General features: G+C 35.9%; 1 protein-coding gene across 3 annotated transcripts in view; it reads left to right on the top strand.

Annotated features, from left to right (window-relative positions):
* Cerkl (ceramide kinase-like) overlaps positions 1 to 18,371 on the top strand; it is an 83,492-nt gene that overhangs the window by 21,206 nt on the left and 43,915 nt on the right. For all 3 annotated transcript variants that reach the window (XM_013028842.1, XM_013028834.1, XM_013028827.1), the window contains exon 2: positions 14,046 to 14,288. In XM_013028842.1, coding sequence (XP_012884296.1) covers positions 14,046 to 14,288 — 243 coding nt within the window. The remainder of the gene's footprint in view (positions 1 to 14,045; positions 14,289 to 18,371) is intronic.

Genomic DNA, 18,371 nt, shown 5'->3' with positions numbered 1-18,371 from the left:
TGTACCCTCAGAGCCACAATTTAACCCCATTTTCCATTGACTGTTTCTGAGGTGGAGTTTCACTTTATGCCCTGGTCAGCCTGGACTTTGATCCTTCTACTTGTGTTTCCCTGGGTTGCCTGGAATAAGTTTGCAACCCTGCATCCAGTAATTGTGCTGTCTTCATAGCTGCATAACAGCCATAGGCTATCAAGTCTAGCCACTGGCTGAGATAGTAGCTTAGTACTCAGTAATTTTTTTTCTAAGACTGGCCTAGAGCAGTGATCCCCTGATCTCAGCCTCTCAAGGGGCTAGGATTACAGGTTTGAGCCACCACACCCAGTTTAGAACCATTTTCTTAAAAGATTCTCCAAGATTGATCTTCTGTACTTCTAGAAATTGATTCTTCTCTTCTTAATAGTTTTGAGCCATAATTATATTTAAATTGCTAATCTGTTTCAAGGACACATCATAGTCAGCTTTATCACTTGCATAATGTTTTTCAAGAGAGCACCTTTAAAATCTTAAGACAATGAGAAAAAATCGAGCTAGGTAGTATTACTGTATTGTAAGAGCTGGTACCTATCTACTAATTGAAATCCTTCTTCAATCATGTATTTTTTTAATTCCCACAGATGAGGCACAGCAGATGCAATTTTAGTTTTTAATTCATATTACAAGGAGAACTTTGTTGTTTTGCATTTTATGAAAAGGACTGTATTTATTATGGCAATGGTACTTCAGTTGCACCAGCAAATGCAACCACATTTTAAGTGCAAGTGATTATTTGCTTTCAGCTTAGCAAATATGCCTTTCAGTAGTTAGTGTTTTTGAATAAGCCACTGGGCTTATATTCGATGGTGAAACAGAGCATCTTCAGGCACATGCACAGGTGGGCATCTTGGTAGCACACCCCATGCAGTGGGACACATGGCAGAGCCCCATAGGGGGGCACCAAGTGTGCAGCCTGAGCTAGGAGTTATTTTATAGCTAGTTACTGTAGAATTGTGTGTTTCTGTGGAACAGCCATCGTTCACCACATCCATATAATACAATGTTTCTTTTTTAGTCAATGTTTATTGTAATTTCTTAAAAATAGTCAAAACTTGATTCATAGGTTCTATTTAGAAACCAAAGATCTCCCCTCCCCCCCGCCCCTGGCTATCTATACAAATGATATTTTTGACTCTGTCCTTTATAATGTTGGCACCCTGTGCATATTAGATGTAATCAGGGCTGAAAGGAAACTTGAATCCATCTGGAAGCAATAAACTTTTCTAAAAGACTGCACCGTGTTATTTAATCCTGTGACTTCTTACTGTGAGTGAAATTAAGGTTTGATGCAGTTGTGTCACATCGTATTGATATCAAATTTATCTTTCTAAAAAAGAACCTGACAGTAGTATTACAGCCCAAAGGGGAAAATAGCTTGCTGTAATTTTATAAACTACTTTATGTTGATTTACATGCTGCATGTTAAACTAGAACATTTAAGTTTTGTCTAAAATTTCACATTAACATTTTCTACATTCTTCTTGAATTTTGGCCTCTTATCATAATGTGGTAGAAACTATGCTGAAAGACTGTGAGAAGAAACTATTTAAAAGCAGACTTTAATTGGGACCATGCTTTTAATGGGAACACACATGTATAAATTCCATATATGTAAAATGCCAAATTAAAACAATTTAACTGATATTAATACCAAAGTTGGAATCAATTTAAGATTCTTTCAGAAAAAAATAATTGGATTCCTCTCATTTCTACTCCAAAATGGCTTTTAAAACTGTGTTTGATTGCAAATATGTAGGTAGAGTAACACATTTTATATGGATAGAACTCCAAATTTTATCAATGGACTAGCATAATTTATGAAGTATATATTTATTAAGATTTTATTAATACATAAATTTTTACTTTATTAAAACAAAGCCTTTTACCTTGACATTTGTCTGAGTATAGCTGAAAATAATTAAATATTTTTGAGAGTTGGGAAACTTGATTACATTTTATAGATGAGTTCTTTCTGGCTTTTTTGATTTGCGTTTTGTGATTTCTGTGTGTGTGTTCTGGTCCTGGGGCTTGAATTCAGGGCTTGGACACCTCTGAATTTTTTGCTCAACGCTTGTACTTTACCACATGAGCCACAGCTCCATTTCCAGCTTCTTTGGTGGAAATTGGAGATAAGAATCTTATAGACTTTCTCACCCCAAGTGGCTTTGAACTGAGATCCTCATATCTCAACCTGTTGAATAGCTAGGATTACAGGTTTGAGCCATTAGTTTGCTCAATTTTTTTTATTGTATTGATGAGCTTTTTTTCAATTCTGGAAATAAACAAAAAAACTGAACATACTCATTGATTGCAAACTTGGAATGGTAGGAAAAAGTCTTCCTATCATGCATGTGCCTAGCATATTAAAATAAACATGAACTTTGTCTTGAGCATTATTAAGTTGAACTGTCAAAATAAACCTCTGATAAGACATATCAAAATAGCTTATCACTTTGCCTTTGTCTCCAATAAGTCTAAGCCTGAAAATACTTATCAAATGAATAAACTAATGTTCATGATTACTCTTTAGAACAACTTGAATTACATATAAGGTTGCCTCTTGGATGCTTGCTTATGTGGATTCTGGCACTTCTTCATTTTCTTGTTTTCCTGACACCCTGACCTGACATCTTATTCTGTCCCTGGTGTTAGGAAAGTAGGCGCTTTAAGTCAGGTGTATCTTTTCTAGTGCTTCTTTGGATGGACAAGATTTAGGCTTCTTTCTCTAGCTATTTCAAATCCTTGGAAAAATGTTTTATTGCTTGGATCCTTCTCCTCAGGTGAAAATTGCCACTTGTTTAATTTCTGTTTTGTTTCTGTGCCCTTCCATAAGCACCCATCTGTCTCCATCAACTTCAGTTTTGCTGGACTTTGAATAGCTATTCTGAAAAACTTCTTGTTTTAGGATGAGTGAGAGTTTTAAGGGAAGAATTGAACAGAAGTGACATAGCATGTCTTCTTTTGTCTCTGGCAAAACTTCTGGGGTAATCTAAAGGGTAATGTAATATCCCTGACTATGACTGCTGTGCGTTGCTTGTATAGTACTGCATAGGTTGACAGCCATGGCTGAGGTAACAGCAATGTAGGCTTCCTTGATGACTTCCAAAGACAGCAAGAGTGAGTTGTGTTGATTAGGAGATGAAAAGGCCTTTACTATAATGGGCGTTCATAATCAGACTTTGTCCTTAGACCTAACAACAGAAGCTATCATTATGGCCTGCATCATAGTCCAGCAAGTTCCAGGACAAAACAAAGTAAGAATGCAACCAAGCATAGCGGTTCATGTCTATAATCTCATTGACTCAGGAGTATTGAGAATTCAAACATAGCCTTGAAAGTTAGGAAGAAAACTATCTAAACAATAAAATGCCAACAAAATGGTTAGTGGTGTATCTCAAGTGGTAAAGTGCTTGCTTAGACAAAAAATTAAGATTAATACCATATTTATTGCAGCATGATTTACCGTAGCTAAGATATGGGACCAAGCCAGATGCCCCTCAGTAGATGAATGGACCAAGAAAATGTGGTATATATACACAATGGAATTCTATACCTCCATCAGAAAGAATGATATTGCCCCATTTGTTAGGAAATGGAAAGACTTGGAAAAAATTATATTAAGTGAAGTACGCCAGGCCCAAAGAAACATAGGTCCCATGGTTTCCGTTATTTGCAATAACTAGCATATGTCTGAGACAAGCAGAAAAGGTCAGATAAGTTGATGTTAGGTGAAATGAACCCCAAGATAAGGATTCAAATGTTTTTTTTCTTTCTTGCAATTGTTTCTATCATATTTATAAGATGATTTCTTTGTTGCTTTGTATGTCCCTCTCCCATGGTATAACCCCTGCTTTCACTGTATTTGATGTTGGTATAATTTGGGGAGGGGAAGGGAAAAATCCTATTGTTTATATAGGGATACAGGTGGACCCATTGCAACAACGAGATGTCCAAGACATGTCGAAACAAACTTTACAACTTTGGGAAACAAAGTAGGAGGCAAAGAGGCTTGATAGGAAATGTACTCGTTATCTTGCTCATGTAACTGTAACCCTTCTGTATGGGTTTTTCACAATAAAAAATCTTATTAATAAAAAAGATTAAGAACATGTTGTATATTGTTCTCATATAGGCAATTGCATGTGGAGGTTGAGTTACAATAACATTAGCATCCCCTAGAAGGGGATGGAAGATAGTAAGTGTTGAAAATGCTGAACTGAAGAAACTACTACAATTTCATTCTTTCTCTAACCTCTCTCTACAACTACAGTATAAACCACCATTTCATTAGTGTGTAACAAATACATATATAACCTTAGATGATATATATAATATGTAACATACATATACACATATATAATGTACATATATATGACTTTCAAAAACTTGTGTAAGTTAGTAACTTCTGACATGTGGCCATTGAATCCATTGAGTAGGACTGGCTGGTAGGATTCAGAGGCACTCAGACATGAAGGATGTTTCCTGGAAGAATAGCTTAATGTTCTTTGACAGTTGGTTAATGTTTGAAAAACCTGGAGACAAGAAGGCTTTCCATTTGCCAGGAAATGAAGGAGCAAAGGTCTAGAGGTGGAAATGCATATAATATAATTAAGATATCATCTGATTGTTACTGACTGTATTTGCTATCAAACATTTATTGTAGGACTGGCCTTAGTTTGAAACATTGAGCTAGGTGCTGGGATACAGAGATTAGAGATGAGGATAATGAGGAAGGTATTGTTAAGGTGAATTGCTGAGAACTGGAAAGAGAAGGCCAAGGATCATACTGCTGAGGCTTATGAGGAATTGTTCGTGAACTTTATGAACTATATTTGAACCATGAACATATATGAATAATAGTTACAAGTGGATACACATATGTCTGCTGATGCCAAAGAAGTAAGTAGATTTTATTAGAGTAAAAATCCATTAAGGCCATATTTTCAGTTTGTGCACTTGTCAAAGCTCTCCCTCTCTCCCATTAATAATTATTTTTAAGTACAGTGATAGATGTGGAGATGTAAAATAACACAAATAGATGCATATCAGTAGATAGCAAAGTCAGGTAATGAATGGTCTCAGCAGAAGTGGCACTCCAGTGCCTGAAGGGCACTAAATATCCCACATTAAACTCCATCACATTGTGTGTTGAAGTCATGCCTTAGAATATTAAATATTATGAATTGTTCCCTCATTTCATTGTTTTTCAGATTTAATATAAGCCTCTTGCATAGTCTAAAATACAATAATGTAATAAGATGTTAATTAGCTGATATGAAATGACAAAAGATACAATTATTGTCAGCTTTAGGCTGTGTTTTCTTAATACTATTAAGAAATGTACCAAGTAATCTCAAACCTTTTGATCTTAGGATATCTTTAACTCATTAAATAGTAATAAAAAGTACTTGAACTACTGAAAATCAGGTTTTATTTATGTCATTCACATTCATTGATACTTTGCTAGAAATTAAATAAATACCCCTAAGATATTAATTAAAGGGCTGGTGGTGTGGATCAGTAGTGGAGTGCTTGCCTAGCACAATCAAGGTCCCCTGTTTGGTATTTAACATGGCAAAAAACCCACTAAAATATTATCAATAAATGATCTGCATGTTAATATAAATGACATTTAAATTTAAAATAACTGCTCTTAAAACAATAAGAAGGCAGTTCCACTTCCCTTACTATTTTGTATTTTTACAAATCTCTAATTCTGGCTTAAGGGATGACAGCTAACTTGACTTCTCCAATTGTTTCTGCCTTATGTCTGCTGTGAACACATTGGTTTGGTTGAAGTAACTAACACCAATCCAGTTTCACACAGAGTACAGTTTGAAAAGGAAGTGTCTTTTAATAATGTTTTCCCATAATGGTTGTTGGTATCCTCTGGTACTATAGCAAAACTTATCCAGTACTAATTAGTTATAATGAAATTTAAAAGCATTTCAAATATACTTTTAGAGTCTATTTGAAAATTTATTGTGCTTCACTCACTGAATGGATATTTTTCTCATGCATGATTTTATAACATCCTATATTGGCCATCTGGAAAATTTAGCTGAATTATACAAAGCTTCAGAGTATTGGCACATTTTATTATATAATATTTTAAGGGAAGATATAATAATATAACTCAGTCCCATCAGAAAATTCTTTTAGGATTGAGAAACTCATTGGGGAATTACAAGTTATACATAACTGATTTTACTTGTAATTTTTTTATTTTACTATTGGCAACAATTTTTCTTGCTTCCCTCTCTCTTTTGCTCTCCCTTCGATTTCTCTTTCCATCCTTCCTACCCTCCCTTACTCCATATTTCTCCCTCTCCCTCCCTTTCTCTCTCCTTCCCTCCTTCCCTCCCTCCTTCCCTCCTTGCCTCCCTCCTTACCTTCCCCTCCCTCCCTCTCTCCATCCCTCCCTCCCTTCCTCCCTGCCTTCCCTTTTGTACATGTAACTAGATAACTGCTATGTCACTGACCTGTTCTGTATCTCCAGCTTTCTTTGACTGGCTTATTTTACTCATTCTTCCAGATAACGTTTGGCAAATATTCGAATTTCAGAATACTATAATCTATCTTGATATTCCTCCTCCCCCTCCCCCCCCCATTGGTCATGGGGCTTGAACTCTTGGCCTGCCTGGACACTATCCCTGAGCTCTTCAGCTCAAGGCAAGCACTCTACCAATTGAGCCACAGCTCCACTTCCAGTTGTCTGGTGGTTAATTGGACTTTCCTGCCCCGGCTGGCTTTGAACCTCGATCCTCAGATCTCAGCCTTCTGAGTAGCTAGGATTTTAGGTGTGAGCCACTGGTGCCCGGCTTTTGTTGGTATCTTTTAAATAAAAGTAAAGGTGTTTCATGAAAAACATTCAGGCTGTCAGCATCTCAAATGGTGTAACAGCTTCTCCTGAACAGAATCTTTACTTTCGTTTTTAACAGAAATGCTTTGTGTGTATCTCCTATGCCACTACCAACAAATAAAAAAAAAAGAATTTTATACATAGGGGCTGCGAAGGTGACTCAATGGGTAGAGCACTTGCCTTGCATGCTTGAGGCCCTGGGTTCGATTCCTCAGCACCACATAAGCAGAAAAAAAAAGCCGGAAGTGGTGCTGTGGCTCAGTGGTAGAGTGCTAGCCTTGAGCTGAAGAGCTGAGGGACAGCGCCCAGGCCCAGAGTTCAGTTCCCATGACTGGAACCCCCCCCCCCAAAAAAAGAACTTTATACAAAGGAAGAGATTTTGTAAAGTAATAGTGCTACTTGTCCATCCACCACAGTTAAGTGAAACAGCTTGGAGACTTGGAGAATGCAGTGTCTGTTGATAAAATTTAGAGTCAGTGTCTTTATATATATAACACTACTTTCCCTTTTTCTTCATGGGTACAAACGTCAAATGGTGGACAATTGGGAAATTCCATAGCATTACAGAAATTGCCTTGACTTCCTATCTCCATTGTAACTACACATTAAGAACAATAGTTTATCATAAGCATTAAAAGTGTTCTCTTTTAAAAAAATTTTTTTAAGTAAGTTTTTATTGTGAAAATACCGTACACAGGGGTTACAATTACATGAGCAAGGTAATGAGTACATTTCTTATCAAGCATTATTGTTTCCTCCTTTGTTTTTCCCCTACCATCCTATCTTCCTATCTGCACGACTACACTCCCCACCCCCACCCCCTCAAAGTTGTAAAGTTCGTTTTTTGACATAGCATCTTGTACATCTCATTGTTGCAGTGGGCCCACCTGTATCCCTATTTAAACAATTTGTTTTTTCCCTTTCCCTCTCCAAATTATACCAACATCAAATACAGTGAAAACAGGGGTTATACCATGGGGGAGGTGCATACAAAGCAACAAAAAAATCTCCTTATAAATACATTAGAAAGAATAGCAAGAAAAAAACACTTGTTTTAAATTTTGAATTTCTTCCAAGTATTTATCTGCATAAAATAGTGCTCTAGGCATCTGTATACTTTTTACTATTGGGAGATATTTGGAACAAGAGTTGATTATTCAGAGTTGCCTGATTCTTAGAGCACCAATAAGTTATATCTTTAAGAGAAAGATAATGATTGGAAGTTAGACATCTTAAAATGTTCACCTGTACTATTCTTTTTTAAATGTTAATTTTGCATATTGTTTTTGATTAAACAAATTATCTAATTCAAAATTGCTAATATCTTACATAATAGGCATCAAGTGTTGTTCTGAATAAAGAATTAACATTTTTATTATTTGTATTTCAGAACCCAAACCAATGCAAAATATTTAGATTTATTTTACTATTTCAATAGTAGTTTGGTATTGTATTAGCAGTTTCTCAATTTTCCCTGAGAATGATAAGAGAGAAATTTCCTGTGTAATTTCTATACTGTGGAGGAGTACTATTTTTGAACTGTCTTTCTTGGTAAGTGTATGTATTTAGTTACTGAGCTTTCCTGCTAACAGCTGTTATGTCATAGACCTGGAGGACAGTAAAACATTGTGATGTGTTTTCCCCCAACTATAGGAACAGCCCCATTTGTTTAAATCCTATTTTAACCTGATTATTAACAATTAAATTGTGTTTTATTCTTACAATTAAAGTGTATTCAAATTTATTGGTCCCTTGCTTCAAAGATTTATCTCAGTATGTGGTGTATTCAAACAGAATTTTGTATTTTTAATTAGGGGATTAGGTAAGTAATTCTGAAGAGCCAAAAAATTATTAGACTTCACATTGCTTCACCATCTAATATCCCTGAGTGTGTGTGTGTGTGTGTGTGTGTGTGTATACTCTGTTGTGGGAGGTGTCTATCAGGAAGGGCTGTTTTACAGGCAGTATTTTACAAGGTGGACATGTGCAGAAACTGTGAGCACAATTAGCACCAAGCAGATAAACCCAGCTCTAATCCTGTTTACGGTCTACATCAGACAGATGTGCCAAGATTGATTTAGACAAGCCCTAGGCTTACAGTAATATTTTTAAAAGTGTCATTCACTGTTCTATTTTTATTAAACCTTTGCTAAATATTCTTAAGAGTTCTTGGTTTTACTCTCTTTATTAACCACTGCAACCTACTTTAAGCAGGTCCTACTTTGCTCTCATGGTGATAGGGGAATCTGCCAGGACAGGTTATTTTTATTCCCTGTAATTAAATTGACTTTTCTCCCTCAAAATACAACAATAGGAAGTGGGTGCTGAATTTAAAAAATAGCCCAATATCCAATAGACGTGTACTTAAATCCCTTGCAAGAACAGATGGTCCCAGTATCTCTGTAAGTAATGTGAGAGGACAGTTAATGATCTGCACCAGCTAGTATCACCAATAGAACACTAAGGAACTGATAGATTTCAAGTAAGGAGCCACATGCCACTAAGCAAAGTTATTATATGTCCTTTGCAGGGATTTAACTTGGGTAACTTTCAGAGAACACTCTACAGATGAGTTATGCATTTTAAACTGATGATATCAAAGATGGATTTCTTTCTTTCTTTTCTATTTTTAACAAGGGTTTGTTTTAGCATGAAGTTAAATGTAATATTTAAAATGCATTCATTGAAGTAAGTATGGATGTGGGGAGGTGGCTATTAGGTTATTCACAGAAATGTGGTTTTGTATCTAATTATGAGAGCATTTGTTTATCTTGTGGCAGAAAGTGCCATCAACAAGAGTTGGCCGAGATGGTAACTGTCCTGGAGGGGGGAGTTGAAACAGAGTTGTAACACCTGACAGTTTTCCAGCCTTGATAAATAGTGTATAAAAAGCAGCTTTTTTTCTGATTTATGTGGAAAGAGACATAATTCGGAGTCATTCTTGAGGTCATCTTACAAAAGGTTTAGACAAGTAGTCATTTTTTTTTGTAGACTCTAAACAGTAGGCATCATAACATAGGGTGTCTTTTTTCTCTAGTCTTTAATAGTGTTTGTCCTAGTATTTGTATATGCTGAGGGTCCAAAGAGTGTTTTGTATTTTGGGATAGGGAGAAAAAATGGCATTAAATTTCTAATTCATCCATTCAGCTAATATGCAGAACCTTTGACCTTTCCTGAGGTTAGCCTGAGGGCTTTCCATCAAGAAACCAGAGAGTCTCCCCTTTTGGCCTTCCTTGAAGTCTGGAAGATAGTATTCTGCTGCCATGCAGAGCAGAGCCAGCTGGTCCACTGCTCATAAAGATGTAATAAAAACTGTTTTTGGGGAAAAACACAAATGGGTAGAGGATGGTCAATGTGGAGCAATCATAAGCTCTAAAGGAGAAGCACAGCCCATATTTGTCAAAAATAGCTACTTCTTAATTTTTAGTCTTATGGTAATACAGATAATTTTTTTACTCTTGTTAGTGCAGGCAATTATTGTGTGTGTGTGTGTGTGTGTGTGTGTGTGTGTGTGTGTGTGTGTGTGTGTCTGTGTATTTTTGTGATTTTGAGGTTCTAACTCAGGGCTTCAGATATACGAGGCAAGCTCTAGGAACTGCACTACCCAGTTCCTAATTACATGTTTGTAGAACATACAGGTAACTCAAAAAGCCTTAAAATAGAAAGAAATAAACCAGACATTTAAAAATGGATATTTTATCCAAAGTCCTAGAAAGACAAAAATAGCAAATATCTGAACAGTGATCATGACCGATTTATTAAGGAATGGTGCATGGAATTCTAAGAGACAACTGATAATTTAAGTTAAAAATCTATGCAGTTTTAACTTCATACTCAATAAATAACAACCACAGTAATGACGAGAGGGTTGACAACTGCGTTTCCTTGAAGCAAGTCCTAGTATCAGCTCAATCGTGTGGAGGAATTGTGATAGAGAGCAGCTTGAGTACTGTACTTTAGACCTTGCAACTGCCCGACCACAGATACAGCTGTGGAGAGTTACTGAACTTTTAGGGAAACACATCTACTCCATAGGATTCTTGTAAGGATTAAATGTGACATGCTTAGGGCAATGTCTGGCATGTAAAATATGATCATGAAATATTTAACGGATGGAACTTGTAAATTAAAGCAAGTAGAATGATCAGAAACAATGATCAGACGCTAATATCAGTTAATCACAAATTTCTTCACTGTAGAAAAAAATTAGAAATGCATAGGGGAAAAATTACAATCTTATTATCATCCCTAGTACTCACATGAATATTTACATATGTATAAAATTTATTACACCAACAGTATTTATTCAATAAACATATACAACACAATAGTAGAATTGCATTGTGCTACTTTAGACACTTTTCTGTTCAGTACCATGTTATAATTGTGCTAACATTATATCATAAAAATAAATGTGTTATATAGAATTCACATTTTTCATTTTGTAAATTTCAAATGTTTTATTGCTATTGTAGAGTCGATATACAGAAGGGCTACAGTTACATGAATTAAGTGAAGAGTGTTGAGTACAGTTCTTTTTGAGCCATGTCTTCTTTTCCCTTGCTCTCTCTGGTTTTTCCCTCCTGTCCCATCCACAATATACACAGTTTGTTTTTCACGTCGTGTCCCTTGGACTCCACTGCTGCATTTGTTCATCCTTATTCCACCTTTTATGGGCCTTCCCATCCCCTCCCAAATACAAACAAACAAGACAAAATGAGAAGAAAACAAAAACAGGAATAATGGTCATTAAAAGTGTTTCTTGTTTCCTTTTCTTGGAGTTCATTTTATGTGATCACCTGTTCATAGCTATTGAGCCTTTGTCTACCACTCCTATGCATATTCTCTTTTGTCCTCAATATGTGAATGATGCATATATATTTATTAATCATCATATTTTGATGTCTAGATTATTTCTAAATTTCACCCAAATAATGCTTAGGTAAGCTGGGTACCAGGGGCTCATACCTGTAATCCGAGCTACTTGGTAGACTGAGAACTGAGGATAAAGATTCAAAGCCAGCCCAGACAGTAAAGTCCTTGAGATTCTTACCTCCAATTAACAATAAAAAAAAGGCTGAGAGTAGAGCTGCAGCCCAAGTGATAGAGCTCTAGCCTTGAGCAAAAGCTTGGGTAAATTTTGTTTTGGCTCAATTGTACATATTATTTATTCCCTTATGGTAAATTACTGATATAAATTGTTGGATAAAAGCCATGCATTTTCTCTTTTCAACATTAAACATAATTTTGTAGTAGTGCTGATTATCTGATTATTGGAAAGGAAAAGTTATGAAGGCTTGTAAGAAAAAAAATCCCATACGCTCTAGTCATCTCTCTCCTTTCATAGGTTAGTATCTTAAAGGTTTTGTATACTTTTTTGCTTTGTTTTTATTTTTTCTCTTCTTAATATTCTTTTAATAAAAGTGGGATCAAATCCCCCAGATATCTTTGCAACATGGTATTATTGCAGTTAATACTCATTCTTAGCATGAGTATATTTACAGAGCAGAATAATAGTTCACAGACTTGTTCACTGAAGAGACATAGAGGAGCCCTATCATTTATTCATCCATTTTCCCACTGAAGAAAACTAGTGTTGCTTCAAATATTATTGCTATCCTAAGTATCACTGCAATTAACATTTTGAAACCTTTTGATACTCATTTCCATTTGTCCTCCAGTGGCTACCATTTCTGTACTTCCACCAGCGAGGGGCTGCTTCCCTGTAGCTATACCATCACTGAACCTTATTTTTGATCTCTTGCCAACCTAAAAGGCAAAAAGTGGTATCTTGTTGTTTTGATTTGCATTTCTTTGATTACTAATTAGGTTGAACTTTTTCATATGCTCACTGGTCAATTTACATTTCTTCTTTTGTGAACTGCCAGCTTGGGTCTTTTATGTACTTTTCCTTGAAAAGTGTTTCTATACTATATGTGTCATGTGGTAAATATTTGTATTTGGTCTTTGTGAGTGATGCCTCTTTATGGATCTTTAGTACATAGTAGTTATTTAGGTAAGTATCTTAGTCTCTTCATATCTGCCTTGTGTTCACTTAGAGCTTTTCTAACTTACGGTTATGTCAACTTCTAAACTAAGAATATTGATTTGTATTATGAGATTGTATTTCTCTCTTTTTTTTCTTTTCAAAAGATTAATCAGAGCCAGATGTGGGGGCTCATGTCTATTATCCTAGCTACTCAGCAGGCTGAGATCTGAAGGTCTTGTTTTGAAGTCAGCAAAAGCAGACAAAATCAAAGTTCAAGAGTCACTCATCTCCAGTTAAGTGGCAAAAAGCCAGGAGATGTGATGTAAGTGTATCAGCCTTTGGTCAAAAAGCCAACAAAAGTGTGAGGCCCTGAGTTCAAATTGCAGTGTTGGCACACACACACACACACACACACACACACACACACACACACACACACAGCGTGGCTGCTTCATGTGTCCATGTGCTATTGTGGTTCTTTAAAGGGGAAGAAAAAATTGGCCCATCATTCCCTGTTGATCAGAAACAGAAGTTGGTGAAGCCCTTTGTTTTTAAGTAGAAAACACTTCTATTTTTAATGTTAGTTGAAACAACAATTTTTCGCCCATGATTAAAGGTTACTGCTAAAATTCCATGCCATTTTTGCTTTTTAAGTCCTACCTATAAATATTAAAAGGGATTTTCCCATGTAGTAATTCATACTGTTTTCTCCAAAGAGCAATCAATGTCTTCTTTGTGTATATGCTTCCTCACTTGGGCTTCACCTGTGCATTTCTTCTCCTTTACTGTTGACTTCACCACTCTGTCATAAATGCACTGTTGTCAGTGATATCACTTCACTTTGCTAGTATTAGAAGCTCCTTGCATGGTATTGATTTATTATTACTAAAATATGGCTTTGTATTCTTGGAATTCTTCAAACATTGAGTATTCTGAATTTGAATGTTATGGGTTTTATATGGGAGGGAACTGATTTTTTTCCACCATTTTTGGGAAAGTAGACCTAATTTTTCCTTTTCTTCCATTCTCATTTCCTGAAGGAACTAATGTAAAGACAAGCCTTAAGTTTATAAATGTAAAAGCATTTCTGCCTTTCTGTTATCCATATATTTTAAATATGGACACAAGGGTTTTGAGAGGAGAATCTAATTTCTTTTTCAGGTGATTCCAAATGTGAGTTGAAGTGCAAAGAAGAATTTATTGAACTGAAGGACATATTCTCTGTAAAGCTGAAACGACGTTGTTTTGTTAAGCAGCAGGGAAATGGTACTTTATTAGGTATCACACTTTTCATCTGCTTGAAAAAGGAGCAAAATAAATTGAAGGATTCTACACTTGATCTTATCAATTTAAGTGAAGACCACTGTGACATATGGTTTAGACAGCTGGAAAAAATTCTGGCAGGTAAGTAGTCACAGAATTTTTAATGAGCATACTTTCCTTGATGTCAATTTTTAATGTAAAAACATCACATTTATGGGTATAACAAGGTATAACAATATTTGATTGTGTAGGGGTCTAGAACCTCCTTCTAGTTTGTTGTCTTGTGATCATGAGAGGACATTGCATTTGTCAAATTCTTTTCCTGCATTAATTGAGTTGACCATGTTTCCTTTTCAACCTGTGGTTACAGTGATTGACTTTCCATGGTGAACCATCCTTGCATTCCAGGAGCAAATCCCATTTGGTCAGAATATACTATTCTATACTATAATTTGCTATTGAATTTGTGTGCTATTGTTAGAGACTCTTGAATAAATATTTCAAAAGGATATTGATCTGTGGGTTTTATACAGTAACTTTGATTTTGACATTAGAGTAATGAATTATTATTTAGCTTTTTAATGATATTTACAATCTGATATAACAGAGTCTTAAATAATTTAGTTTACTGTGAGCTTTTTAGAGACATTTATTTTTCTAATTTATATCTCAACTTCACAGAACTTATTTTTCTTATAACCAAACATTCATAACCAGTGCATATATCTAGTGGATATTTGAAAATAAGAAATTTCATAGATAATTGTTATAGGAGTAGTAAGAGAGTTCTCTAATATGGTAGATTTTTTTCTAAAGTTTAATATCTAAGACTTACTATTATTATTTAATTCTAAATAAAATAATAGATAAATGTAATTTGGCTTTCTAGAAGCAATATGGTCAAAATATAATCTGGTATTTTAGATTATAAATCTGATTCCTCCTCCCCCCAATAGGTTTACAAGTTGTTTTTTTTTTTTAAGCCTATTTCATTCTTTTTGTCAGATTGAATATAGTAGAGGAATCTGGGAGTTGATGGTAAAACTTGGTATTGGATGACTCAGGACAAAAATAGATGCCAAAGGGAAGGTCTATAGTACTGTCAGACATTTCCAGCCTTGGTATTATTGATCATGAAAACCATGAGGATCCACACTGGCCAATGGTAGACAGCTGTTAACGTTATATCAACCAGTGTTAAACTGAAGTCATTTCATTAGTCCCTGGAAACTCTATTACTAAATAGTCTCATGTTTCCTTCTTAGCCTCTTTAATATCTTTAGAGATTTGATTCTTTCAATGAGGAAAAAACAGAGGCCACACTTTAGTTTATCTCTCTGCAAAAAGAGAAAACGTGTCATTAACTAAAAGCATTTCACTTTACTTGTGAATATTTTATACTATTGTTATTGTATTTTTATATGGAAAGAGATAAAAAGTTAAAATGAAAATTAGTGCTTTCAATCAAATTAAACTAGATATTCCTAAGACTCACATGGTCCATAAAAATAAGACTGTGCCATTTCTTTAGGAGAGTCAAACTCTTCTTTGCACTGAAGATTGGAGAAAATCTCCCAGGGGGCTTTTAAAATGCTGGTTTATACAACTTCTTTAGTACATCACGCCCATAAAACCAACAGCAATAACAGAGGACTTTACAACCAAGCTCAATTCAGTAAAAGCAATGTTATTAGAGTAGAGGGACTTGTCAAAACCGAAATAGAGCAAAACCCTCCAAAGTTGTCCAAATATTCAGTCTAATGAGTGATATGCAGGTTTGATCTAGGGTTTACATGTAGAGAAATTACAGAGATAAATAAATTACCTCTCTTTTGGACTGTCATTCTCTATGAATATCACTTTCTTTTTTATTATATATTTTATTATAAAAATATTGTACAGAGGGGTTACAGTTACATGAGTAGGATAATGAGTACATTTCATAGTAAGCATTGTTAACCCTTCCTTTGTTTTCCCCCTACCATCACTTCCCTCCCCACATCTCCAACTCCTCCCCATTCTCCCCCGACATTGTAAAGTTCATTTTCAACATACTGTCCTGTAGATCTCGTCATCACAATGGGTCAACCAGCATCCCCATTTAATCGAAAAATGTCACTTTCATTGTTTTGATTTAGGTAAGAGTTGGAGGCAGTAAAATCTATAGGGTCATATTCTCCAGGTTGGTCCTGGAGTGAGGTAATTATCTATTTTTCAATCAGAGAGCTTGAACCAGGTCCTGGGCACTGTCCCTGAGCTTTTACGCTCAAGGCTAGCTCTCTACCACTTTCAGCCTCCGCTCCGCTGCTAGTTTTTAGGTGGTTAATTATAGATAAGAGTCTCATAGCCTTTCCTGCCCCGACTGGCTTTGAATTCTGATCCCCAGATCTTAGTCTCCTGAGTAGCTAGATTACAGGCATGAGCCATCAGTGCCTGGCTTGTGTAGAGTGATTTTGTTATTATAAAGCCAATGAATGTATTGCTAGGTACTAGTGACTTAGACCAGTAATCCAAGCTATTTAGGAGGCTGAGAGCTGAGAATGACAGTTCAAAACCAGCCTGAACTGCAAATCCATGACCCTTATCTCCAATTACCCAATACAAAGCCAGAAATAGAGCTGTGGCTAAAGTGGTACAGTCTTGAGACTCACTCTTCAGATCAACCAATGGCAGTGAGCAAAATGGAGGAAAAAGAAAATGGAGGAAAGACCAGACGGTGTAAATAAGTGATGGCTCAAGGTCTGTACCCATGTACACACAGAGGTGTGCCTTCTTATCACCACACCCCTCAACAAGTGCTGGGTCATCTCCGTTGCGTACGAGTGAATGGCCCAAGCTTCAAAGCTCTCTGCCAATCATTACATCCTATCGGCACTTCCTTTTTAAGTTTTCTTAGTGTTTTATTTTCACTCTCAGATTCAAATAATCCTTAAAATGTTTAACATTTAAGAGGCAAATTCGGTTGGATAAAACATTATTCTTTGAGTGGGGGAAGCTTTGTGTCCTTCCCAGTCTTTTTGTGTTAGAGCTGAGAACTGTTGCCTCCTTTTTCTAGTCTTGCCAGGCTCTGTTGTCTTTGAATTTAGGTCAGTGTATGCTACTGTCTTACCTTATATCCACCATTGCTATTTTCTGATGGAGCTATAGCACATGAGAGTTGTCATTTGTTAACAGTGCCTTTAATGTTTCTACCTAAAGAATTTAGTATTTGAGGCAAATTTAAGTTTGGGGGGGGGATGATGGATGCATAGATATTTATATCCCAAATATATACATATGTACAGATATAGTTTCTTGTTAGTTTTTACATTTTCTACACCCCCACTTTATTTTCTTATCATGTGAAAACATGAAGATAGTCAAGCCTTGACTGATTGGTCTTTCATATTTTATACTGTGTGCCATAAATATGAAAAAGATATGATGAAATTTTAAGAAAAGAACAAATTGGCAGCACTGGAAGGAAGAAGACAACAACTCTCAAACACTTGAAATTTGAAGCTGACAGCATAGCCAGATAACTATAGGCTTTAAAAGTATAGTAAAATTTAGAAGAAAAAGTCAGAGGAATGATAGTTTGATATTTTGAGCCATTTCCTTTCTAACAATTTACATCATGGAAAATGTATCAAGAGTGAGTGCACAGACAGAAAAATCAAACACTGAACCCCACATAAACTTCACAAAACAGAATACACAATGAGCACGGAATAGCTAATTCCCATAGGATCAGATATAAAGAGAAATAGAAAACATAACAACGAGGGTACTATAAAAATATGGCATTTTGTTATTACAGTAGTTTGTATGCGTTTCATTTTTAAAGAATTTATGCTTCTAACCAGGTGTTGGTTCCTCACATCTGTAATGTAGCCACTCAGGAGGCTGAGATCTGAGGATCATGGTTCAAAGCCAGTCTGGGCAGGAAAATCCATTAGACCCTTATCTCCAGTGAAGCACCAGAGAAGCTGGTAGTGGAGCTGTGGCTCAAGTGGTAGAGCACTAGCCTTGGACAAAAAAGCTCAGGGACAGTGCCCAGGCCTAGAGACCATGCCTTAGGACCAGCACACATATTTTATCTTTCTTAGACTAGGTGCTCTGGGTCTGAGGATGATGGGGTTTGGTGAACTGTGTCTGTGTGGGCCAAGGGATGGGTTTCCCCACAAGAGGCTGCTTAATGTATGCAATATGTTGCCAGGGTCAAGAACCATGTTGAGCATTTGA

Source organism: Dipodomys ordii, unplaced genomic scaffold (assembly GCF_000151885.1).
Source record: "Dipodomys ordii isolate 6190 unplaced genomic scaffold, Dord_2.0 Scaffold5, whole genome shotgun sequence".
In the NCBI taxonomy this organism is placed as follows: domain Eukaryota; kingdom Metazoa; phylum Chordata; class Mammalia; order Rodentia; family Heteromyidae; genus Dipodomys; species Dipodomys ordii.
Note: the sequence above shows the minus strand (reverse complement) of the source record. Positions and strands in the feature narration are given on the sequence as shown.